This window comes from Beta vulgaris, chromosome 6, assembly GCF_026745355.1.
Source record: "Beta vulgaris subsp. vulgaris cultivar EL10 chromosome 6, EL10.2, whole genome shotgun sequence".
Lineage (NCBI taxonomy): Eukaryota > Viridiplantae > Streptophyta > Magnoliopsida > Caryophyllales > Amaranthaceae > Beta > Beta vulgaris.
The window spans coordinates 28,683,456-28,710,840 of NC_079207.1; the positions used below are offsets into that span (position 1 = coordinate 28,683,456).

At 36.9% G+C, this 27,385-nt stretch overlaps 2 protein-coding genes across 3 annotated transcripts; one reads left to right on the forward strand and one right to left on the reverse strand.

Annotated features, from left to right (window-relative positions):
* The first annotated feature begins 7,890 nt into the window (after positions 1 to 7,890).
* On the forward strand, positions 7,891 to 12,107 carry LOC104908432 (hypothetical protein). Its single transcript, XM_010697547.4, has 3 exons — positions 7,891 to 8,056; positions 8,753 to 8,900; positions 11,657 to 12,107. Exons 1-3 carry the CDS (start codon positions 7,993 to 7,995, stop codon positions 11,916 to 11,918), a joined length of 474 nt encoding a protein of 157 aa, XP_010695849.1. The 5' UTR covers positions 7,891 to 7,992; the 3' UTR covers positions 11,919 to 12,107.
* Positions 12,108 to 14,247: 2,140 nt separating this feature from the next.
* Positions 14,248 to 26,026, reverse strand: LOC104908433 (GDT1-like protein 5). Of its 2 annotated transcripts, XM_010697548.4 has the most exons (13): positions 25,674 to 26,006; positions 25,503 to 25,571; positions 24,312 to 24,371; positions 24,171 to 24,218; positions 23,848 to 23,936; positions 23,659 to 23,695; positions 23,541 to 23,585; positions 21,650 to 21,718; positions 21,518 to 21,562; positions 21,273 to 21,334; positions 15,142 to 15,214; positions 14,976 to 15,068; positions 14,248 to 14,653 (listed from the first exon to the last, which is right to left on the reverse strand). In XM_010697548.4, the coding sequence occupies exons 1-12, from the start codon at positions 25,692 to 25,694 to the stop codon at positions 15,000 to 15,002; spliced, it is 687 nt and encodes a 228-aa protein (XP_010695850.1). In that variant the 5' UTR covers positions 25,695 to 26,006; the 3' UTR covers positions 14,248 to 14,653; positions 14,976 to 14,999. The 2 variants fall into 2 exon arrangements, with proteins under 2 accessions (XP_010695850.1, XP_048503277.1); XM_048647320.2 differs by lacking the exons at positions 14,248 to 14,653; positions 14,976 to 15,068; positions 15,142 to 15,214 and adding an exon at positions 16,967 to 17,113 and having other exon boundaries at positions 25,674 to 26,026.
* Positions 26,027 to 27,385: the final 1,359 nt, after the last annotated feature.

Here is a 27,385-nt window from a genome sequence, read left to right on the forward strand (position 1 = left end):
GAGGAACGAAGCTAGGGAGTAGTAGTGGTGGCGCGAAATTAGGGCAGAAGTGATGAAAGCCCAGCTAGTGGTGGCGAATCTTTAGGGCGCAAGTCGCCGACGTTGGTGGTGGTGTGCAATACTGAGGTGCGGAGTTGGGGCACTTGCCGGCGTTGGTGGTGGTGGCAAGTCACCGTCGTGGGCAATGGTGTGGAGCTGGGGCAGTCGTAGTGGTAGTGGCACAATTTGTTCGTGTAGTGAGTCATTTTGAGGGAAGAAATTAGTGATTAGACGCGGGGGGGTTTTTTAAGCGAAGAAGTCATTTAGCACATGATTTTCGGATGCGGTCCCCTGAACCGCATCAGGTTCAAAAAAAACCGCATCCGATATTAAATCTGATGCGGTTTTTTTTTTACCGCATCCGATTTTCTTTGCCAAGTTTCCCATCAATTTTTGGGTTGATTTTCGGATGCGGTTTTATAAAAACCGCATCTGATACTAAGTGACATATAAGTTTTTTTCCACTAGTGCTAGTTGCAGTCATCTTTTATACACCTTTTTAACAGAACATTTACTCATGTCAAGAATGTCATGTTGAGAGTAAAACATTTTGAGCTCCTCGCTTGCCTTGCAAACTAGCTTCCAATACCAGCTACTATCCTTTAGGCGAGAATAGCTCCACCAATCATTGTTTTTAATATAAACTCCATTCACCTAGCAGATCCAAAGACTATCTTGTTTCACTGTAATAGCCCAAGCATGCATATTTAGCCATAGCAGCCAAATTCCCCACCCCAATTCTTCGGACACCTAAACCTCCTGCTTTCTTATTAGGAGAACAAACCTTCTCCCAAGCCACATTGCGAGGTTTACTATTGAATAATTACCACTCCACAAAAACGCCCTGCACACCTTATTAATGTTCTCCAAAAAAGTTTTATGCAACACATACACTTCTCCCCATTGCACATGGATACTAAGAAGGACAAAGTTGATAAGTTGTAATCTCCTTGCATAGGATAGATTTATACTACTCCACACTCTAATCCTAGCAGTCATCTTCTCAACAAGAATATTGCATTTAGCCAATTTTATTCACCTTGCACAAATTAGAACTCCTAGGTATTTAAAAGGAAGGATGATATAAGCAAAACTAGAATCTTCCTTTATACGTTACACACACTGCATCTCCAGCCCAGCAATATGAAATACAGATTTTGTTTCACTAATGTTCACACCAGAAGAAGCAGAAAAGAGTTTTACAGCCTGCAACAGAGTGTAAACTGAGGAAAAACCTCCTCCACAACAAAGTATAACATCATTTGCAAATATAAGTTGGTTCAATTTCACTCTTTTGCACCTAAGGTGAAACTTGAATAGTTGATGCTCTCCCACTTTCCTCATCAATCTATACAAATACTCCATACAGACAACAAAAAGCAAGATGGGCATAGGATCCCCTTGCCTCAAACCCCTTTGAGAGCCAAAAAAAACCAGGAAATAAAGACCCATTAACCATGATGAAAAATTTTAGAGTTTGCACATAAGTCATAACACGGTTAATAAAAGAGTTAGAAAATTAAGCTTCTCTAACATCTCTTTAAGAAACCCCCAATCAATAGTATCTAGACCTTCTCCATATCTAATTTCATTATGCAAATAGGCTTAACACACTTTGTACCATAGTGCCTCACTAAATCTTGACACATCATTATATTATTCACAATATACCTTTCATGTACAAAAGCTATCTAGTTCTCAGCTATAATAGATGGCAATACCTGTTTTAATCTGCTACACAGCATCTTTGTGATGCACTTGTAGATCACATCGACGGAATTCCATTACACTTCTAGGACAAGACATTTGACTTCCCTACCAACTATCTCCCCTGTGTCCTTGAAGAAAGAAGATCCAAATCCATCAAGCTCAGGTGACTTCCCCCCTGGAATTTAGAAGATAGCTTGCTTCACCTCCTCAGTACAAAAAGGCGTTGCTGAAAGCCTAGATTGCTCCTCATCAAGAGCATGACCCATATTAATTACCGGCCTCCTGGTGCACCTGGGCCCTACCAGTTATAGGGGTTCCCATAAGAGACTTGTAATAACTTAGGAAAGCATCATTCACCTCCTCCAAGTTATCCCTCCACACACCCAGAGCATCATGTATAGTATCCACATTATCCATCAACATCCTATGCTTAATTGAACTACAAATAAACTGGTATTTTCATCTCCCTCCTTGCACTAGTTCAATCTTTCCTTCTGAAATAAAAAAGAAATATATCTTTTATGAGCAGTTTTATGCAGTTGAACATCCTCCAATTCAGCCTCACATAGATTTCTATCTCTTGGGTTTCCATGGACAATTTCTGACAAGCTATCATCTTCTTGTAAGCAAATGTTTCATCTACTTGCCAATCACTAAACCCATCTACATTCAATTTCTTCAAGAATATCTTGATCAGTTTCTTAACCACCCTGAACATAGGCTGCCCCTCTACAGGCACCCTCCAACAGTCAGCAATGATCTCCTGAAAATTTGAAGCTGAACTCCACATTGAAGAATACTTGAAAGGCTACTCCCCATGTTCCACCGTTGGATACACATTGATGATTATAGGAGTATGGTCAATATTCCCTTCATGCATAAAATGAGCTGTAGTACTAGGATATACATTCACCCAATCAACATTCACTATCACCCTGTCAATTTTACTAAAAACTTTATGATTATCCCTTTGTTTATTGTTCCAAGTATACGTGCACCCTGTATTATTCATATCATTCATGCCACATTCCATCATGCACACCCTCACATCTTAATTTTCCTAGGGTCTCATCATATTACATATCCTTTCACCACTATACATGACACAATTAAAATCACCAGCAATCATCCAAGGCCCCCTCAGTTTACTAGCATACTCCTTTAAAACATTCCACGCAATCTTCCTTTCAACAGCATCATTGATGCATAGATAAAGGAAAAAAGCATTCCCTCCACTAGAAGGCTTCACCAGACAATGTGTCACTTGACTTGACATAGCTATAATATTCACTCCAAAACTTCTACAATTCCAAACAAGCACAATTCTACCCCCTTTGTGATGAGAGGAATTAGAACAAAAGCACCATCCTACAAAAATCTTCTGGTATGCCTTCACCTTTGTTTCAAGGAGGCTAACAAGCCTAATAGATTTCATGCCTAAAAATTTTTTCACATCCATTTGTTTATGTGGGATGTTTACCCCCCCTGACATTCCACGCTACTACCCTATCTATGTCCCTCAAGTGGCGGGCAACCTTCGCTACTGTCCACATGTTGTGTGCACTACGGTTGACCCATCATAACAGTTGCTTGAGATACCTCCAGAACTTGAAACCCATTAAGAGTTTCTGTAGGTTTTAACATAGAAAGGCTCCTCCTAGCAGGCTTCTTCACTAGCACAAACTAATCAGATTGCCTTACAACATCCATTGACCCTCCCACATGCTTCTCTTATGCTTATATAGGTTTAGGCCTCCACTCCTTCCTAATAACAGTTTTCTTACATTCTTGTGTAGTGTGACTAATTCCCTTACAAGCATGCCAAACTACAGGCTTCGAGTCTTCAATCTACACTGAAATCTTGGTACCAACCTCATTGATAAAATAAATCACATGAGGATATTTTTGATCCACTTTTTCACTTCAATAAGCATCCGAGCAAACTGCAATTTCTCCCTTTTCAAATTAGCCTGATCCTTTTTAATAGGCGATCCAATCTTCCCAACAATCTTATTAATGCAAGCCGCACCCTAATACTTGAAATCTAAATACGTACTGATCCAAAGAGGAATAGTTTTATCTCTTCCTTACTAATATCAATATTAGGATCCCACACCTTCATCACCATAGGTTTATTGTCAAAAAAAGGAGGATTGGATGCAAAAACATGATCTCTTTTCTCCAAAGTTGTGAACCTAACCACAAAAATTCCATTTTTCATCAGTGGCACCTTATCTACGCCATAAACACGCCACACTCTCCTCACAAATCCCTCCATTACATGAGGAGGAGGGTTAGCTCCCACAATGTAACAGAGCTCCAAAACGTAATTTCCAATTACATATTAGCTATATCAATTTTCACATGATTTTCCTCACTTACATTTTCATCAATCATATTCTATCAAAATCAATTTCAGTTTCAACTACATTAACATTTCCAATTTGTTCCTCAGGAGAAAACAAAATTGGTATTGGGTTAATCGTACCTTTCTTTCGTTGAGCAGTGGAATTCCTCCCTTGAATCGCTTCCAACCACTCCAAGAACTGCACGTGAATCTCCGCTTGTTATTGAAGAGATCGCAACGACGATCGTAGAGAAAGAATTTTCTCCTATTACACCCTCGCATCATCACCAACATCCAACTCATTCACCCCTAGAATATCATTCATTGATTTCTCCTTATGCTTATCAGATTAATTCGGGACATTCCCTCTTCATGGCAATAAGTTGGCCTGAGCCACCTTTTGTTTAGCTCGAGATTTCCTTGCCATGGCAACCACCGTTTCGGAAACATGGAGAGAAAATCTGAAGAGAGAAAATGCGCCAAATTTTGCTTCTGAAATTTATATTTACTAATTGTAATCTTTACCACGTCCTTTAATGTCATATTACGTCTCTCAACTAGACCATTCATAGTAGGAGATCCCGACTTGGTCATAATCTTTACCATGTCCTTTAATGTCCTATTACCACATCCTTTAATGTCCTTTAATGTCCTATTACGTCTCTCACCTAGGAATTAAACAAATGGCCATCGATGTTGTTCACCTGATCTGTCATATCTAACATAGAAATCACTACCATGTGTAACACCTCAGAAATATATATCCTTAATTGGCAACGGAAACTGAACTTAACCATGTGGATTATGGTCCCATAAATAAATTAATGGCCTAAAATGATCTCTTCAATATACAAATGCTCTTCATATAATAATAATAATAGTGGTTACCCATAATATATAATATCCTAAATATCCCAAAAATTATATAGAGTTACTTCAACATGATCCTTCTGGAGCATCCTTGTTATAACTAAACTTGGGTCATTTTCATAATATGTAAGTAATACAGAAAATTAAAGAAAAGGAAAAACACAGAAAATAACCTAAAATGAGAGGAAAACTCAGTAACTTTACTCCAACAATATAAATTTATTTCACTTTAATTTATTTGCAAACAGAGAGAAAGAATAATTCAAACTTTTAAGAAAACAACATTCATTCAACTGCACTTAATACTTCATGATTCTATTTTATCAGTTTTTACTTTGGTTGAGGTACATCACTTAATGTTGAGAGTAGGGATGGCAATCCAGTCTGGATCCGACCCTAGTCCGACTCGCTTGATGGCGAAAAATCTGAGCCCACTCTGAGAAAAAAAAATGCATCCAACTCCGTTTAAAAAGTCTTGACTCCGAGTCGGAGTAGGGTTGAAGTCGAATCTTATAAAAAGTCCGACACCTCTGATCCAACTCCCACGGATGTCCAACTCTGACGTAATCCGACTCGAAATTCGGCTCCGACTTTGAGGTAATTAGTCTTATTTATTTTTACATTAATGTATTATGTATGTATACTCTAACTTTGATTTTAACTTTCAAGACAATTGGTCTTAGTTTATATTTTCAAAGGCGTTCCTAACTTCCTATTAAAGGAAAGATGCGTCGGTGCCACATGACATGACACTCTCCAATGTAGTATGTATGTGTCATGTGACACACTTATCAAACTTATAATAATACATATGATTATGATATCATTTAAAATATTGTATACTTTATTATTAGACAAGATCTTACCTATATATACTCAATTCGATGATGGACCACCCTAATAGTTTAATACCATATAAACCTTATGACCTATATAAATAGCTAAATCTAATATAAAACTCTAATCTATTATCTAGTGTAGAATAATTAGATATGAATCGATATTAATTAGAAGCCATCAATGAGTGAATTTGTTTCATGATCTTTTCATACCCTCACCCTCGAACTCAATCTTTGGTTCATGATCATTAATGGAGTCGTGATGGAGAAATCAATATTGCATAAGTTTTTAAGTTGTCCATATGATTTCTCAATATCCAACTAGGTTTATGAGTCTTCTTTTAAAAACTTGTTGACGACTTTTTCTATTTCAAAACATTTTCAATAAAACCTTTAAAATGAGATAGTTAAATACTCGCTCATCTCGCATAGGCGAATAAAAACACGCCAATACCAATTCACTGTTGCTAAAGGTAAGACTTTTTACTTTGTATAATCTTGCTCTAGCACATATCCTCCATGATGTGATCATTGAAACTTATTGTCATGCTATCATGATTCGACTCTCCTGAACAGCTATGTATTGGATGCCATCCTAGAAGATGTTTTGATGTTTAGTAAATACTTTTATTTTATCAGTTCGTATCATGTCCGTAAGAATGACAATTATTTTTGAACATCACCTCTCTAGAATACTGGCTTTTAATGTAACACTAAAATGAGATTTCATTGTCCAACAAAGAAAGTGACTTGTGTACTGCAATTAATATATCCACCACAATTCCTGCATCGAGAGGGAAAAAATTATAAGATTTTTAACGAGTAAAAAACACGTGTATAATCCGATACACGCTAATTATTGTGTACCCAATAGAGTTATGTAGGTGGTAATGATTATAACTTTTACTATTTTGTCTTCTTCTCTCTTCAAATTTCCTTGCCTTTTCATTTTCTCTCTCATAACTGCTTCATTTTCTCTCTTTTCAAGTTCTTACTCTGTTTTTCAGTTTTCGTGATACAGTTGATTGTACAACTGAACCTGTTATAGAAAATTAGGATCATATTGTCAGTTTCGATATAGTGTGTTTGTGTGTGATATAGTGTAGTTCTCTGTGGTATAGTGTGTTGCTCTGTGCTATGATATGTTTATCTGTGATAGTGTTACTTTGTGCTATAGTGTGTTTGTTTGTGATGTAGTGTATTTCTTTTTGATATAGTGTATCTGTTTCTGATATATTATGTTTGTATGTAGTATAGTGTGTATAGTGTTTTTTTTGGCAAGAACTACAATGTTTCTTTGTGATATAGTATACTTCCTCCGTTTCAAAATAGTTGCACCGTTTGCTTTTTTACGTTTGCCAAAACGTTTTTTTGAATGTTAATATCTCTAAGTGCGTATAAGTAAAAATTATATAAAATTGATATTTAAAATCCTCGTATTGAGACGAATTTAACAAGATCTCACTTAGCTACATCAAAGTTGGTTCATGAATAGTGATCAAATGCCAATTGGTACAACTATTTTGAAAAGGAGGAAGTATTTGTTTGTGATATAGTATATTTCTCTCTTATACACCTTTTGTATTTTTGTTTATCTTTCCTACTTTGACTTTGCACGTCATGCACTTATTCTACAGTAAATATTTTTGATTACATAATAGTAAAAATTATGATGATTGAATATTAATAAAGTACTCATGATGAATCAAACAAGGCCTCGCATGACTATATTTTTTCTTATATATTGAAAAAAATCTAAAAAAATTTCTCTAATTGTGAATAGTGTCAAGATTCTAAATGAGAAAGATAAAAAAATACAAAAGGAGTATAGTGTATCTGTTTGTAATATAATGGATTTCTACATATTATAAGTACTGTGGGATATGATTTACTTACGTTTGGTGCAGACTGATTTTACTATAATCCAGATCCACACCAGTCCAATTGTTTTAACAAAGTAGAGTCGCTAACAAACAAATGAAAAAACTAGACATTTGAAAAAATTGAGAGACAAAATTTCCTCAGCGGCTGAGCCTGATACACGCGCAGCGCACGCCCATCACACACAAAATCTGAAGAAGGAAAATCACATTCACCTCCACACACACACACACATATACACACACTGTTGTGAGGACTGAGGAGAGAGAAAGCTGTGGTGGAGAGAGAATTGAAGCCTTCTATGCCATGGAGACTGCAATTATTGGCAGACTATCTCTCTCACCCAACCATGTAATTAATCGCAACTCAGGTATTACTCTCTTTTTTATCATTTAATCTTCCAATTCTTGATCTTATTATGTCGCATTGTTCTTTCGATTATTTGATTATCGCTGACAATTTCAGAAAGAATTCTTCGTTTTTGTAGTGTTTTCATCTCCAATTGCATGTTTGACCTTATTAATTTTTGGATGAGCTTTGAAATTATATGCTTTTATCATTTGTTTATTTTTCTTGTAGATTTTATTTTAGATGATTCTTAGTTGAGGATAATAGGGTTCTTTTTTTGGTTTTGAATTCTGATATTTTGTAATTTCCATTTTATTGATTTCAACTTTGTGCAGTTATTTTTTTACTATGTTATATGTTGCAATTCTGTTTTTCTTTAGTTCAGTTAGTTTTAGTTAAGCGTTTATCCTTCTTCAAGAAAAAAAAAAAAAAAAAAAGTTCAGCGTTTTCCTTTTGTGTTTATCCTATGAGTTCTTGAACTCTTGCCTCATCACTCTTGGTTATATTCTAATCTCTGACATTATTTTAAAACGGGATGATGAAAGTCATGATCCTTTTTGCTTAGCTGCTTAAGTGATGTATACTATGGATGCCTATTTTTCCCTCTTTGTATCGCCTCATTGCTTATCTTTTTGGATGTTTAAATTGTTGCTTAACTTCACTCTTAGGAGCAGTTAACTGTGTAATTAGTGGAATGATATTTCTGGATTTATGCCAGGGGATAGACATTATTTTTATAAAGGATTGTGCAACCACCGTGGCTTGCTTGTGCCTGTGTCAGCTACTGGATCTTCTAAGGGAGGAGTATTAGACAGACCTGTAATAGAGAAAACAAATCCTGGACGTGAATCTGAGTTTGATCTGAGGTGCTGATACTGACTAACTTTCCTTTTATCTTTGATAGTTCTAATGTGAATGGACTTTATCTGCAAGTTTGATGTCTAAGTACATTAGCATTAATTGAACTCATATGTTGAGGCACCAATTGTTTATAAGTTGGATAGCTGAGCCTGGAAGTAACTTAGGCTGGTGATATTTGACAGCGCCTTACTTGGATTAAGGTGCCGATTTGTTTGTTGGTACATTTGTGAGCTGTCTTTGTCCATGTGTTTATCTTAGAACTAAACGAGACTGCATATATGGTGGAAATATATCCTCATCTAGGTAGTGAGAAAGTAGTCATCTCCATACAGATGTTTGTTGGTATCTTGAATGTACCTATGGATATGTTTGAAGCATATATGTCCCTGTTACTCAAAGGAGCTGCGCTCCCTTCCTGTAAAACATTAATACACTACCTGAGCGCTATAATGCCAATCTTGTTTTATGGGGGTAAAGCTCGAGAATTTCGAAGGATTCGTTTGCTGAGTGCTGGCAAGGGAAGTACATTTACTTCTACCATCTGGTATTGATGAGATTCATTGATGCAGATTATAGATCTCCATGGAGTTGTTTGTTCAAAATTTTTGGGCATGATATTGTTTGTAAGTTTGTATGGAGAAACATAGATCACATTTGGTGATCAAATAGTGTAACCAATATGCTCTCAGATTCTATCATGTTTGTTTCCTTGTTTTTTGGTCAGCCTCAAATGATTAGTATGTGGGGGCGCTTGCATAGGATTATTTGGGATCTTATCACCGATGTTTTGTTGTTGTATGACACAAAGATCCAAGCCTAAAGAAATGGTATTGTGGAGGGTTTTCTGTCAAGGACTTGCAGGAATCTAAGGCGTTATATGGATTACATCCATTCCAAACCCTGTTGCATTGAATCACTGCTATGTCTCAAAGTAACTAACCTCGGAAACTTGTTATGCATCTTAAGGGTGGAATTAATTGACTTCTGAGTGGGGGATGATCATGTATTAGTATAGTGAGAAGAGGGGATTTTTTTCGAAATCATATCACATAACTTATTCAAACAACTGAAGGAGACATACCAATATAAAAGAGGACAGGCATTTTGGGGCAGAGATTGCTATGATTGATGCGAACAACGGATGATAATTACGTGTCTATAGTTGGTGTTTCATATGCCAAATGTGAGATGATATACCTTCTTTTTTTTTCCATACCCTTGGAGTAGAACATAGCCCTTTCTAGTTATTACATTTCCTTCTTCCAGGCTCATCATAGATTGTTAGAATGTTAGTGGATAATAATGTGACAAGGATGGAAAGGAATGGTTTTTGTGTCCCTGGAAGTGCTCTTGGATAATGCAGAAACACTGATAACTCTGAGGTATGTTTTTGGTGCATATTTGACGGAAATTTTGAGATTGGGGGTCCTAACTATGGGTCATTGTCTTATATAGGTCCCTGATTATTCTCTGTAGGACCTAAGTATGGGTTGCTCTTATTTTTATATGGCCAAATTGAGCAAATTAAAATCACAGCGGTATGTATTCAGGTCTTATGCAAGCGATTTTAAGTAAGTTAGTCCCTATTAAATTTATAACAACTCATACTTAAGTCCTACAGAAAATAATCAATAGTTGGGACCAATAAAAAACAATGGCCCATAGTTAGGACTCCAGTGTCAATTTTTGTCATATTTGACCCCTAAAAGAGATTGTAAAAGGTTGTACATAGATGTTTTTTTTGTGGCTGTCCTTTTCCCTCTTTAAGGTCACCTGATTCTATGAATGAAATTTTGACAGAAAATATGAAATAATTGTCCGAAGAACTCGTTATTGCAAGTCTGATGGAAAAATAGAGCTAGGCAATGGGGTGGGAGGGCCAGGAGGGGAGTCCCTCAGAGGGAGGAGTATAAGTTGATAGGAAGGTTGGGGTGCTGTAGGTTAAAAGGTTTTGTTCTAGAAGTCAATTGGTCTCTCTGATACGAAGGGATTACTGATAAAGTTGTTAACTGTTGTTCAATCTACCTTCTGGGGAAGTGGATTTCCACTCAATCTACCTTCTGGTGCACTTAATCATCAATGGTACAGAATTTCAGTAGCCTGTGAGGTGATCTAGGAATTATGAAAATTTTCATGAGTGATTATTCTATAATCTGTCTTTAGATTTTAGATAATAAGTTCAAACTATTTGGACTTATTAGACTTGTTTAGGTAAGTCAGGTGAAGAGAACACTCGAATCGAAGTTTTTGTTCTCTTTTTCTTTTCTTCTTGTTTGTTTGTTTGGGGGGAGAAAAAGAGTTGAATGACTTAATAATATCCGGATCATTATATAACTAGAAGTTTGCTGTAAAAACTTTCACTGTCCTATCATGACGGAATGGGGTTATAATTTATATTCATCCATCCCCTTTGTTTGCCCCGTTGGGGTGAATTCACTTCATTTGATTTTGGTCAGGAGGACTTGATGAGAGACCAAATGTAGTGGATAGTAGTATAAAGGTCTTTTTCCCTGTGCCCATTTGTCGTATGGGACAGACTCAAAGGGACATTACCAAAAAGGGACGGAGTATTGATGAGTGTAATATTCTGATTTCTTAAGTACTTTTTCTATGCTATGCTGAAATATACTTGATACTTGCTAGTGAATTAGCGATTATGAATCTTGATTTCTTGTCCTTGCTAAATGCTGATTAAACTTGGTAGACTTGAGATCTGTTGCTGTGTACAACAATCTAATACTCTTATCTGTGTTGTTTTCAGGAAATCAAGAAAAATATCTCCTCCATATCGTGTATTACTGCACAATGACAACTTTAACAAAAGGGAATATGTTGTGCAAGTCCTGATGAAGGTTATACCGGGAATGACAGTTGACATTGCAGTCAATATCATGCAAGAGGCACACCACAATGGCATGGCAGTGGTAATTATATGTGCTCAGGCTGATGCTGAAGATCACTGTATGCAGTTGAGAAGCAACGGGCTTCTGAGCTCTGTTGAACCCGCAGGTAGTGGATGCTAAAAGGAGAGCGAGAGAGAGCCCGTCCTTGTGGTTGTGGCCAGGTCGACATAGTTGTATAATGGTCGTTAAAAATGACATCTACATGTGTATATATTTGTCACAGTAGCCATTGTCTATGTGAATCTTGGTTTATGCTGTGGTAAATTTTAGACGAGAAAGTTATTAATACATAATAATGCTTTTCACTTAGACTGCTTGGACTGAATTGCTCTAACGTGATCTTGAGTCTCGTCATACCTAATTTTTTTCGTATCAGTGATCCTTAAGTAAACAAATCGCTGGTTTGTCCTAGGCCTATACAAGAGGCGGGTCTGGGTTGGGATAGACTCAAGCTTAAAGGGCTTGATTGGAATGGGTAATGGGTAGGAATGGCAATGGTGTCGGACTTGGACCGGATTACGCATACTCCTATTCCGACCCTACCCCGAGTCCGACTCTGACATCTAACTCTGGAAATCGGAATCCGACCCAACTTAAAATCTGAATATCCGACTCCAAATCTGATCCGACTTAAAATCCGAACATCCGACTTCGAACCTGATTCGACTTATTTTTCTATCCATTTTTAATAATAGAATAGTCTTTTGTAATACAATAATCTAATCATTACAATATATTCTAATAATCATATGGAAATCTTATATACTAGTACAAATAATCTAAATATTACTATTCGTTATAACAATCATTTTTTCAATTGGAAAATCCTATATAATATAATTGGCTGAAAGTCGAAGTGAGATTATTATACATAAGTAATACATTAACATAAATAAGAAAAACGGATTGATTAACTCAAAGTCGGAGTCGGATTCGGATGTCGGATTATTTTATGAAATCTGACTCCGACCCTCCTCCAACTGGGAGTCGGACTTTTTAAACGAAGTCGGGTTACTTTTTTGTTGGAGTCGACTCGAACTTTTTCCTTCGGATCGGAGCGGAGTAGGGTCGGATCCGGACTAGGTTGTCATCCCTAATCATGGCCCATGGGCCACCTGAACTTCCCAAATCTGGCGCAACGGCACTAAAAATACGAAGGGTGTACAGTTTGCTCAACCCTTCACATAGTAGCTTAATTTCAGATATAGTAGTTGTAAATTTTGTAAATTAGATAACCACAAAAATTGACGATTGCATTATTGACTCTCACTGCATTTTCGCCTTCTCTGATCTCTTCTTCTTCATCACAATATCTCGACTTCTCCTTGTTGGTGTGGATGGAGTTTCAACGTCTCATTCTGAGCGAAACTATTGTTTCAATTGGCAGCATTATTCCTTATTTTAGTTTTAAAAAAAATAAAATTTGCAGCATTGATCAACTGCTTTGATAGGCTTTTTGACAAGCGACCAAGAATATATTGTGCTGATCAAAATCAGCGTTTTGCTCGCATTTGTCTCTGCTTGCTCTTAACAAATTTAGTAACTTTCCATATTTGATACATCTTTATTCCGCTTATGTAATTAACGACTCCTACAGCAGAAGTGCAGAACACTTATAAACAAGCAGTCAAGCAGAAGTAACACAACTCCTTTGAGCGCCAAGTCATAATTGATTAATTGCTAAAGAGACGAAGCCTCAAACTTGAGAGATCTAGGAAATACGAAATAGTACTTTATACTGATAATTGAGAGGTATAATCCACAAGGAAAGCAAAAGGAATTTAAGTTAGAGTTTGGACATGTTTGGCAAAACTAGCGATTCTAGTAGCTGTTAGCGGTTGTAGTAGCGGTAGCTGTTGGGGGTAGTTGCTAGCTGTCTACTAGTAGCTGTCAGCGGCCAGCGATTAAATTAGTTGTTTAACTATAAGTGTTTGGCAAAAGTAGCTGTTGGAATTGTAAAAGATAAAAAAAAATTAGTTAACAATTCTACCTTATGCTAATATATAGGGTTTATTTGCTAGACCGCTACCTCTAAATCTCAAACGTTACTTGTAGTAACGTTCCACAACCGCTACTCATAATCTACTCCAACTGCTACCCGCTACTACAACCATTAACTTACCAAACACTCATAATTTTCTTAAGTAGCGTTTCAATCTTGTCCAACCGCTAACCGCTACCTCAAATGCTAATACCAAACAGGGCCTTTTTCAGCGGTTTCTGTACAATTGAAAGGAACAAAATTAAATTACGGTAGATAACATTATTGAATTCAAGCAAGTATTTTCCCGAGTGAAGTTCCGCAAAGGTCTTAAAGTTTTAGTACTGCAAGATATTTTCTCTATTTCAAAATACTTGACACTTTTCTTAACACGCTTGTCAATATAAATTTTTAACTATTAATATCTCTAATTCCCTATAAGTAAAAATCATAGAAAGATGATATCTTAAAAGTATATGTCAACACATATCTAACAAGATCCCACATAACTGTATTCTTCCTTTGTCAAAGGAGAATGTGTAAATAGTACAAAAATTCAAACCGTGTCAAGTATTTTGAAACAAAGAAGTATTTTACTAGCAAAAAGAAAATACAAGTTGAAATTAATGTTGACTATTACATCAATATCAAATTGAGAGTAAATCTATAAAATAAAAAAAGTTCTGTACGAAATAACAAGATCCAGCAAAAATGTGTCATGAAAACTTCAAGTTATAACTGCAAAGCAGCAAGTAACTTCTTATGTCATTTCAGACAAGTCCCTTGCTCCCATGTATTCTAATCAATTTTCTTGAATAGAAAGCAGCAATGTTATTGTTGGATCTGTTTTAAAGCTTCAATCGACCAATCATCGCTACATCAAGCAAATATACAGGAGCTCACGGTTAGATTCTGATTTATGATACACAAGAATATGTAAAGAGACAAGTTCTAAATCTCTTTCCTAGGGGGAGGCTACTGTTGAAACATGTATCTGATGGAATATATTCAGACAAGCAGGCTCATAATTCAACCACATCAACAGCACTATTCACAAGTTTGTGCATGTTGACTTGGCTCGCATATGAGCATGAGATGCTTTTAGTGCGCATAGATGGGGAGAGAATCCTTTCCCACATTCAACCCTTGTCATGAATTCATGATCTTAAGAATATGTAAAGACTATCTCTACAAACCTCTCGGAAATTTTTACAAGCAGATTAGTTGACTGGAGAAAGCAAAGACTGGATCCCGAAAATAATGAAAAGAGCACCACCAAAGAGGGCAACCTGCAAAGAGAGAAACATTTTGTCACAAATAACAGCACAATATTGGGAAATGGGAAAAGCTTTTATCACATACCACTTTCTCTGATATTTGAGATGCCAAGCTCTTTCCACCCAAGACCGCAGCTGTGGTGCACAAAGTTTGTCCTCTAAAGATTGTACATAATTGAGGTCAGTTAGGCTAGATTCCGATTCACGAGTTACATGCAAAAACAAGAGATGACCAAAAAAGAGAGGCACCCACTGGGAGTAAAAGATCAAAAAACATGGCTCAGCTTCAATTCACTCATAAAATTTCAGTTCTCCATCTCAATAAGATTTACAGTCTGTCCCTTAATAAAATGTGCATTTTACTCTATACTTTTCCATGGAAACAAATGATGGGAAGTAGAATGACTCTAGACTATGTAGGTTAGGAAAGGGTGTTATAGTGTTTGATTAATGCGGGACAAATCAATAAAATAATAAGAACGAGAAAAGCAATAAAGAAGATAAACAAGAGAACACGACGATTTATGTGGTTCGGTCAATATAGACTTACGTCCAAAGGTGGGAAAATCGAGAGCTTCTTCACCATGATGGAGATAAATAGAGAGAATAATTATGAGTTCTAAAATACTAGAGGCTAAAATTATATGTCAAACAATTGATCACCAAAGGATCCTTTTATAACATAAGGAAACCCTAATAAAACCCTAGAAAAGTCTCCTAGTATAACTCTAATCACGGCTTAAAAAACTAGGGTTAAAATATATAATAAAACGTGAAAAACGCGTCGCCGGGTTGCCAGGGCAAAACCGCCCGGTCAAGCCAAAATCCAACCGATCAAACGCGAGAGTCGAAAACGCCACGAAGGTAAAACCCAACTTGCCCGATCGGGCCATTCCAGTCGCCCTGTGGTAACTTCGCTCGGTCAACTGGGCGAGCAACAAACTTCGCGTTCTTAGCGCAATTTCAAGGCATTTAACCAACAAATCTCCACCCTGACTTGAAATTGATCAAACAAAATAACTCCACCTCGAACCAACCAAAAAGTGATGCTCAATATAAACATAGAACCTCTACCTTAAACAAAATTCCATAAGCCTACTCACCTTAGGCAATCAAGAATCGACATCTTCTATAAATTGTGTAACGATACGTCTTCAAACACAAAACTCTGTATACGAAACCATTACATGACCTAGATTGAGAGTATAAAGTCACCAACGCCAAGCATGCTTATTCAAAATTAATCACCATCTCTTCAAACACTTCTATCCCAACAACAAACTCAAGCAATTCTAGAAAATTAAATTACATCAATAATTTCTAAATTGCAATTGTACTTAACAAAACACAAAAGTACCAAATTGAGATAAGAAATAGCATAACTAAAACAAAATCTAATGCATGACCAAGATTGCCACTTTATTAGACAAAAAAAAAATCATCGAATAGAATCCACACAGTTTCTCGTTTTACCACGAGATCTCAAAGGGCACCAAACCTAAAGAGATCGTAGAAATCGCAGCCCCAAACCCTGTAACCCTAAAGTGCAACACCATCAACAAAGACATCGTTGGCAATATTTGCGAATCGGTCCACACTCAAACATGACCCTTCACGCGACAATAGTTATAGATCTTGTTTTTGCCAAAGATCTTACCACCATAAGCAACCAAAGCATTAGTTTGAGAAGGATTACTAGATTTATTAACCAACTTATTGTCGATGAAATCTTTGTGAGTCAAGGCATCCTTAACATCACTTAAATCATCTCTACCATACAACAAAGTATCTCGAAAATGCTTATACGGAGGCGGTAAAGAACACAACAACCTAATAGCCATATCCTCATCATTGATCTCAATATCGATGTTTTGCAAATCTATAGTAATAGGGAATAATTCATCTAAATGAGACTCAAGCAGCTTACCTTCTTCTAAACTAAGATCATGAAGTCTAGATTTGAGTAGTAGACGATCAGTCACGCTCTTTGTCATATGAAGTGACTCCAACTTCAACCACAAACCCGCAACATTCGTCTCCTTGGCAACTGTAATAGACTGATTCAAGAGGGGGGGCAATTTAGGTATGCTAGTTAATGGTAGCTTTAGGAATAAGCTAGAAGTTTAGTAGAAAAGAAACTCTATATATAGAATAGTTTGGAGAGAGTGAGATTATGGAAAAATATTGTTAAGAGTTTTAGTTTGTTCTTGGGAGAGATTCAAGCCTCTCGAAAGCTTGTAAACACTATCTCTATTTTACTCAAAAAATTATCAATCAAGTTCATTTTACTTCTTAATATACTGCTCTAATCTACCCTAATGATGTCAGTTCGTTACAAATGGTATCAGAGCAGTACGGTCCTCGGAGGTCCGGTTACGACGAGAACTCAGGCGACGATGAGTTTTGATGATGCGGAACAAAAGACCATCGAAGGGATGCTGGAGAAGGATGCAAATGTTTTAAAACAGGCAATCAGGGAGTAGATGACTGGGTTACAAAACTCCCTCGCAAAGGAGATTAAATCCATGGCAGAGAAACTCCAGCAGCTTGCTCTATTTGCTCCAAAATTGGTTGCCGAGTTGGAGGGAAAGCTATTTCAGATTAGCAGCGAGATTAGACAGAGAGTGAAACCTCCATGGGTAGGGAAGGAAGCGCAGAGAAGGTTATTAACGTGTTGCTCACAGCATAAGGAAAAAGATGATGCGAAGAATCTGATGAACGACATGAACTAAAAGAGGATGATGGAACGTGTGATGATAGTCGAAGGAAAATAAGAAGCACAGAAAATAAAGGAAGTTGCGTGAGTCGTGGATCCGGGGGTGGTCCCGGTGGTTTCAGTGGCGGTGCTGACAAGGGTTTTGCTGGATATGTTGAAGATAGGAGCAGCAGAGGTCGAGGTGGCGGCACCGGCAACGGTGTTTTGGGTTTGGCGGGCGACACCGAAAGACAAAGGGGAAGAAGGAGAAACGAAGTGGGCTCTGTGGGGTCCGGATCTGGTGGTGGTCCGGGATTTTTGGCTGGAAAGTGTAAGTATGAAGGAGGAACAACCATATATGGAAGCATGAAAACAGGGGGAGGATTTGTGAAAGGTGGTTCGGCAGCGAGTGGCTCGGGTGGTGGACCAAGTAAATATCCGAGTGAAGAAGTTGGCGGTTATACAGGTTTTGTCGCTGGTGAAAATTCTGGTCCCACCGTCTCTGTGGAGCCGGCAGAAAAATTTTCGAGAAAAAGGGAAGCGAGGGAGAAGTAGAACTCAGCTTGGTGTTGGCTTGGGAAGGAAGGTGAAGATGTCAGATTTTAGTAGGGGCAACTTGGTAATTAACCAAGGAGATCTTCCAGGCTGTGAGAAAGCATGTGCCTACTGTTTTTTATTCTCACCTCACATTCTCCTTATTGAAGGGAATAGAGCCCACTTTTGAGGCCCACAACTCAAAATCCACTTTCTCTATTCTTCATCTTTGTTATCAACCCTGCCCTTTTTCAAAAAAAACTGACCCAAAACCTTACTACAACATATTACAATCATCTCACTCCATGATCACTTCCCTTCCACTCCCATCAGCCTCCTATCCTTCAATTACAGCTTGCTCGGTTCGCGTAGGTCACCTTTGCCGTGGCCGCGTATCAAGTGCTGATTACATTCACCTTGAGGACAAGGTGGATGTTTGGCGGGCCGGTATTGTAATAGACTGATTCAAGGGGGGGGGGGCATTTTAGGTATGCTAATTAATGATAGCGTGGGGAATAAGCTAGAAGGTTAATAGAAAAGAAACTCTATATATAAAATAGTTTGGCGAGAGTGAGATTATGGAAAAATATTGTTAAGAGTTTTAGTTTGTTCTTGGGATAGATTCAAGCCTCTCGAAAGCTTGTAAACACTATATCTATTTTACTGATTTCCAGAAAATCATCAATCAAATCCATTTTACTTCTTAATCTTCTTCTCTAATCTACCCTAATGATGTCAGTTCATTACAGCAACCTCTCCCAAAACTTCATTAGATAGACATAAATGAATGGTCGAGAGAGCCTTCAAATCAATTTCATCCCACTTGTCATCCGTCATACCCGAAGGCTTTTTGGATGCACCTTCAAGAGCCTTGTGACAGCCACTTTGAATCTTCAATTGCCATAGGCCAAAATTCACTTGCCTATCGCATTTCTCAATGTCGAATTGCATTGGCATAATTTAATCAAACTCGTCTATGAACACCTAAGACCTTAAAACCTTGCTCTTGATACCCGTTTGTTAGGAAAGGGCGTTGTAGTGTTTGATTAATGCGAACAAATCAATGAAACAATAAGAACGAGGAAAGCAATAAAGAAGATAACCAAGACAACACAAGGATTTACGTGGTTCGGTCAATGTAGACCTACTTCCAGAGGTGGGAGAATCGAGAGCTTCTTCACTATGATGGAGAAAAACACCGAGAATAATTACAAAGAATCCTAAAATACTATAGGCTAAAAGTGTGTGTCAAACAATTGATCATCAAAAGGTCTTTTTATAACATAAGGAAACCCTAATAAAACCCTAGAAAAGTCTCCTATTATAACTCTAATGACGGCTTAAAAACTAGGGTTAAAATATATAATAAAACGTGAAAAACGCGTCGCCAAGTTGCCAGGGCAAAACCGCTCAGTCAAACCAAAATCCGCTCAGTCGGACGCGAGAGTCGAAAACGCCACGAAGGTAAAACCCAACTCGCCCAGTGACCGCCCGGTCGGGCCATTCCAGTCACTCGGTGGGGCAACTTCACCCGGTCGACTCGGTGAGCAACAAACTTCACGTTCTTGGCTTAGTTTCAAGGCATTTAACCAACAATGTAAAGATGGGAAGGAAGACGCATATTAACCTATATAACAGTACACCAGTTATGAAGTCTTACTCACGGGAACATGAGGAATTCACTATTAATAATAATCTAAAAAAAAGCTCTTCTTACCACTAACAAGGAGTAAAAGGAAAGAAGAAAATTGTATCTTGTTCTTAGGTTCCCACATTCCCCAACATACCATCACTAGAAATCTTAAGAACAATAGGAATAGAACTGTTATTTATTAATGAAATGGAACGGTATAAGGTAACCACTCATGAAGAAACTACAACCCACATGCTAATTACTTATCATAAAGAATGGCTTATCTCAAGAAACCCTCATTAAGCCAATAGGAAACCAAGGGAAAGTCACGAGCCTGGAAATAGAACAGGCATGGTACCAAAATGTGTCAAATCAATATAAAATAATACATGACTGATAGCCAACCAGTAGTGATGAGTTTGGCCTGCCATCTAGTCACTTTTCTACAACAAAATTACTTAAAGAGTAATCCCAATCAAAAGCCCATTCTTGCTCCTCCCCGTGCACCATCTCTCTCTACCTTCCCTCTATGTCTCTCTCCCATTGCTTATCCTCAAAATCATTTTTTCGAATTTCTTTCTCAAGCACCCAACCTAGTTTTAAGATGTTGGTTAATCAGTTCATTGGATGCCGCCGACCAACTCTCACAGTCCTATTGAAAAAATATACGCTATAAAAATCATATCAACTAACTTGTACACATAAGACATTAAATTTTCTGAAGGGCTACTGAAAACAAGTGAATGGTTAATATTGAAAAATGTTGTGGTATATGAACCAATTTTCAATGAAAAACACACATGTAGAGCGGTTATTGCATCACCACTCCTTTGTAGGCATCAAAAAATTTAAAAACTTCGAAATTCTATGAGGTTTATGCACTAGTTTGATCATCATGACTATGTCAATATCTATCGATATACCAAAATCAGGGGATTAGAACAAGAGAACGATGTTGCAAGGTTAGTCAAGCCATTTGAATGAAAAGCTTAGGTACTCAAATGAATATTAGGATTGAGTTAAATATGTAACGATTATAATAGTATCCGTGTTACAAATGAAGGGATGGCTGGGTTGACTGCCTGCAAGATGGCAGCGATCACCATCCTCAACCAGTGACAAGACTGTATGACAGCACTGAAAGCATTTAGATTCTGAGTTTATCACAAATATCCAGATCCTAAACCTTCAGCATAAAGGTAGTATTTTAACCCATCAAGCTACGACTTGTAATGCACCAATCCAACAGTAAGGGTAGCTCAGCTTACAGCCTTGACCACACTGACTCACCAGCCAGCGGATATACAACATGCAAAAAAATTACAGGAGAAAGGTCATTGATAGTAGTACTTACAAAATTCCACCGAGAACAACACCAAATGGGTTCTCATCAGCAGCCAGACCAATGGTAGCCAGCTGAAACCATATAATGCAAAGTGTGAGGCAAAACCGTAAAAGAACACACATCAAATAGTAATCAGCACAGCAGTGTGAGCAGTGTCACAGATATACAGATGGTAACCGAAAAATAATATTTTTTTTGATAGAACAAAAATTTTATCACTGAAACATATTCATGAACCTCTTCAATCAGCTCACCTGGCTTTTATCACCCCATTCACCAAAAAAAGTAATGGAGAATGCCTGCAAAACCACAACCAAACTGAGAAACTACCAACAACGTCAACAGGAAGAAAAGTTGACCTAGAAAGCAGTAATAGGGTCTGCTACCTTCAAAAGGATTGGTGAGAAAAACTGTGTAAGAAATGGTCTCGTTTTCTTCTTCTTTTCATCATCATCCTGGAACACAATAAAGTGATAAACATTATCCTCCAGTTGAAAAGCATCCAGATGGAATGGTAAGTCATTGAGATCCCTATACAAATAAAGGGTTGCATTGCAAGCCTAATAATTAAACAACATGAGACATCACCAAGTAACCGTCAGTCATAAATCCAGGAACAAGCGAAGAAAGTTAAAAACATCCATGATATGAAAGACCTTGCATATATCAAGAAAAACAATAACACAATAAAAAATCATCACTTTCATGTTAATGTGCAGAACTTATAGAACGAGCAACCTCAGATAGCTGCTAGGCACATTAATATGCATTGGCAGTCTGGCATACTTCACTTCTCGCCACAAAAACATAATATACAAAAGAATAAGGAAGAAGAAGAAGAAGAAAAGCCACGTGACGATATTTCACCAACGAGGCCAACAAAAGAAGCCAGAAACATGTTGACCCGTGACATGGTACCCTTTGTTCTCACCACCTACCAGTCTACCACCAACTGAGGACTAAAGAGGAAGAATAATTGGAGGCAAGAAAATCAAGCAAAGAGAGAGATGAACAATGAAGTATAAAGGCAGCGAGAGGGTAAAGTGTTGTTTGAAATATGGCTTTTTGCCGGCTTTCAATTGACTTTTGCCTTATCCTGGCGAAATAGCCAATATGTTGGATTAACCTAAAAGGCCAAGTGTCTTAGCCAAACTTTTATACCTAGTTTGGGTAGCTTTTGAATATGTGGCTTTTTGGCTTTGAGGCTAAAAAGTTAGTCGTTTTGCATAAACAACCAACAACTGAACTTACCAAACATCTTCATAAATAGCTGAGAGACATACAACTAAGATACACAATCAATAAAACAGCATGCCGAATCAATTAAGAGAAACGCCCCCACACCAATGGCTAATTACCAAACAAGGCCTAAAACTTATGTGGAATTTAACTTCTCTCAAAACTATATTCCCATTTGCTTTATCACAATGTGCAATGCACATTGTTGACAATTGGTATCTTTAATTACTTATCAGTAAAAACTTTTAAAAGCTCATGATTATAAATTCTTTATATATAAGTGAGAATTGTAGGTTAATCTTAAGCTTTGTGACCAAGACATTCTCTTTAGGAAGGAAATTATGGGACGGAGGACGTATCAAGCTTTGACAAATCATCAGGAATTCGACATTAGGTTTCAGATCAAGTTCCAACAAACCATTAATTAAGTGGTATAAAATTCTTTTTATAATTGTTACTTTAAGCAAAGATGCAGTTCCAGTTGAGGCAATTGCCTCCGTCTCTGATAGTGTCCAATGACTAAAGCGAAGTGGTCACTGCCTCATGGCATCGGTAAGCTTTTCAAAAAAGAAGTTTTTACCAGATCATTCAAAAAAAATGTACTCCATCCTCTGTTCCATACTAATTGCAAAAATTTTCTTATTTGGCAGTTTTACATTAATTGCAATATTACTTTATTTGGTGATGTGTTCTCTCTATTTCTCTCCTATTACATGGGTCTCTCTATTTATCTATCTCTACTTCTATCCTTTTTACATGGCTTCTTAAAAAAGGTGTCAAGCATATTTGTTACAATAATAGTAGAACGAAAGAAATATCTAGATATTTTTATAAACTTACACAATGCAACATCGTTCATCTAAATACATAAGCGGAGGACGCATAAACTGATACAAGTACTACGGGAATCTTGAAAAGGAAGACATAGTAACCGTTCAGTAGAAAAGGGGGTGGAGGAGGACAAGCTCAATGATGAGCTACATAAACTGAGTAACGGCATATTAGCAAGGTTTAGCACACAAAGTTAAAAAATCTCACCTTGTGCTCTTTAGTTGTTGATGTAGCACCCTTGAAATCAGCATCCTAGTCATATCGTAAGAGTTGAGTTAAATCCTAAAGAAGTATTCAAGAAAGGAGTTGAAAAGTGGAAACTAACCAATTGCTTTTCAACTTCAGCCAACTCTCCGGCATCCCTGCATAAATAAAATTCAACAAGCGATGAGCAGAATCAATCTGATTTTCCTAATTTCTCATTTATTAATTGTATTCATCTCAAGAAGCGATCAACATGATAACGGCAAAGGCAGGAAAAACATGAACAAATTAACAAGAAGAGGATTATTACCCTTCCTGATGAAAACCGTCCCATAGTGACCACAATCCAAACCCAAAGAACAACGCTGTTGCAACGTGGTGAGTCAACTTACGAGACATCTGAGTATTATGGAATCAAAATTCACAAATCAACAGATGGCAATATGGAAAAAAAGGAAAGCAGAAAGAGAATGACAGCACACTCTTTACATAATTAGAAACAATGTAGCGACTAGCGACAGATATTTGGCACACAGTCACAGGATAATCATTACTCTTTGTTCTTGGATAAGTAATAAATATAATATTAGAACGAACCAAGAAGGCATCAACCCTATACAAAAAAATCCTTACCAAATTAGGAGCAGCCCATCCAACAACAGCAGAGAGAATGGTCATCACCTAACAAGAAATTCAATTAGACAACCCAAACAAAAATCTTGAGAACAATCTGTACACAAATAAATCACATGTTAGGCAGACGAGTGCACTTACTATAAGAGCTGAGAGACAGCCAGTGAGCACCAGTCTTCTAGGATGGCGCATGGCTAAGATCTTGAATTAAGTATCAAAGGAGACAACAAAAACAAGCGTCAATAAACTATCAGCAGAATATGGAGCAGCATGAACCCAAAAGTAGCAACTTGGGGGGAGGGACGGTTTGACTTTTAAGTTATCATTTAAAATGGTTTGAAGTTTAAGGGTACTTGATTATCACTAATCATCCATCCATAAAATTACTTTGTACGGTGTTCTTAACACGGCATGCAAATGCACCACAATTTGTTACATATCTGTAATAACGACCTATAAATCTGTGCCTTTTTCATGTTAAATTAATCAATTCCATAGTCACCAAAAAGTTATGTTCATCCACTTTCAACTCCACCTTTAACCAAGGCTTCCACCCACAGTGTGATAAGTACTTAAAAAAACTGTCAGTTCGAATAAATGTTCATGTTTAGTTCCAATTCAATAACAAGCTGTTACCACAAAAAAACATCTATCCCCTATCACAAAAACAGACAGTGGGAACTTTCTCTTCTTTGTTTTTTTCCTACAGGCTCATATTGCAAAGTATCTTTCAATATCCATCGTCGAAATCCCTCTTTCTCTCTCTCTCTAGTTCTCTATCTCTCTAAACTCTTCAAACAACAAAAGGTCACTCCGCTACACTACTTACCAGTCACCACTACCAATTTTTGTCCTCCAAACTCCAATCTATCAAATACTGCAATTTAACCCCTTCCCCACACTATGCAGTGATTCTCACATACTTTATTTATTCTTGGCAATTAAAATTTGATTATTTACCACGAAATAGTACAGATTCCCACATAATTTTTAAAAAAGTTGTAAGCATTAGATTCCACTAACAATCACTTAAAGAACACTTCTTTTCCAAATTAGAGCAATATAAACCAAATACAATTATTTTTAAGAAAAAAAGTATCTTGGAAATATATGACATCAAAATTCTCCTCCTATTGTGAGCAATAATTCCTTCCATGTTTTCAAAATAAACTATACAATTCTTAGCAAATTAAAACCCAACATTTCTTATTAAAAAAATAAAATATCCCATACTAAATCATTGTAGTTGACATATTCCCAACTCAATCTAAGAAGGAAAATAAAGCAATTTACAAATTTAGAAAATGAAATTTTAAAAAAAAAAAAACAGACCGCAGCAGCAATGAATGTCTTGTCACCGATCTCGGAAAGCACAGTCATGGCCAGTGATTTAGTAAACCCCTAAAATAGCAAAATCAATCACAAAACAAAAATTAGAAATTTAGAAAAGGAAAAAAGTGTGATTGGAAAGATACATATAACTGAAAAAAAGATGAAATTTACCTGAACTACAGAAAGAGACATCCTTATTTTATCCGCTTCAACAATATTGCAATTTGCAAAAAAAGAGTAAACAAGGATGAAATCTTTCTCTCTTTTTCTCTCTCCTCTTTCTTCTTGTTGTTCTTATAGAAGTAAGTGAAATAGAATAAGAAGTTTAGTTAGAGAGTCACAGTAGAGAGAAGGCGACAGACTTGAAAGCAGCCTCTTATTTTCGGTTGTTGTTAATGTTGAGATTAGGAAGAAGAAGAAGAATAAGGAGGTGAAATTAGTGATTAATTTATAACAAAGTCATTTGCGTATGAGTATGGGTTTTGGCGTATTGTTGTTTATTTTAGGGGTTTAGACTTTAAGGGTGTGTCATCTGTGCTGAGTTGAGCTTTACCTCAGCACACCTTTTGGGGCTGTTTGAAGTCCAAGTCAAATTTTGATTTTATTGGTTGGTATCAAATTTTAATCTTTTCGATACCCGCTCTTCTTGGTTTTCTTTTCTATTTAAGGGTTTTGGATATTCTTTTATCCATTTGAAGATTGGTCATATGGAATAGTGTTTGGCTAACATGACACGAATGCCTAGGCTATTAGGACATATTTATCATAACAAAATTATCTGCTCGGGTGGAAGGTCTAGAGCCTAAATCCACCTATACGACCATTTTTCTTCACCAGGGTCAAGGTTATGGCTAGCCATGTTGCTAATTTGACAACAAAAGTACCAGAGGGGGTGGGATCCCATATTGGAGTATCATCTAAGCTATGATACAGTTTTGGTATTTCTCTAATGGTCTTTATTAGGTGGGACAGAAGCTATTCTTTTAGACTGTGGATATCCCAAGTACGATTACGGAGAACCAATTGTTCAAGTTGCAGATTTAAATTTACTTGCTCCTTTGGTAGATTGATAGGAGGTTATTCTTAGAACACTAATTGTGCAACCAAAAAAGGATATCATGGCTATTCCCAATTTTCCAATGAATACCTTTAAAGGATTTCCCTTTGTAATAGAATTTTCTGTCAGATTGGAGAGTCTTGAGGTTTAGGATTACAATTGAAGAAGGATTTGTTTGCTAAGTATTTCTCTTTTATGAGTTTTACCCATAAACTTTAGTTATATGTGAGGATCTTCCAACCTAATGTCGCAATGAAAGCTCTGTTCATTGGTAGGGTTTTCCTAAGTCCTAGACCCCCTTTGGGCTTTGGACGACAAGTTTTTGTCCCAAGCTATGAGGGGATTTGCATTTTTTTTTTCCTTATTTCGTCACCATTTTTTGGTTGAATATTATCTATAAACTTAGCTATATATATCACCAGGAAGAAGAGAAGAAGCGCAAAAATAAGACGGTAAGGCTTCCAATTACTACTTTGAATTCATATAGTCTTAATAGGATAAATCATTTCAAAGCTTATTAAAGCGTCTTTGTGGATAAGAGTACGAGTGATCATGTCAAAAAGCACATGTTTGAATCTATGCAAACATTACAATGTCATGAAATGAAACACAGAGCAAGATTGTAAGAGACATTAATGTGTGTTGGCATCTTTCAATGTTGGCCAAATCGAGAATCATAACCAACAAAGTGTATCTTAATTGAAATATATCAACATAGGCAATTGAAATTTTATGGTTACATATTTATACATGTGTGTCAGCAACAAAAACAACAATAACATATAGTCGAATAAGAACAAAGTTGATTTCATGTTGTTTAGCTTAG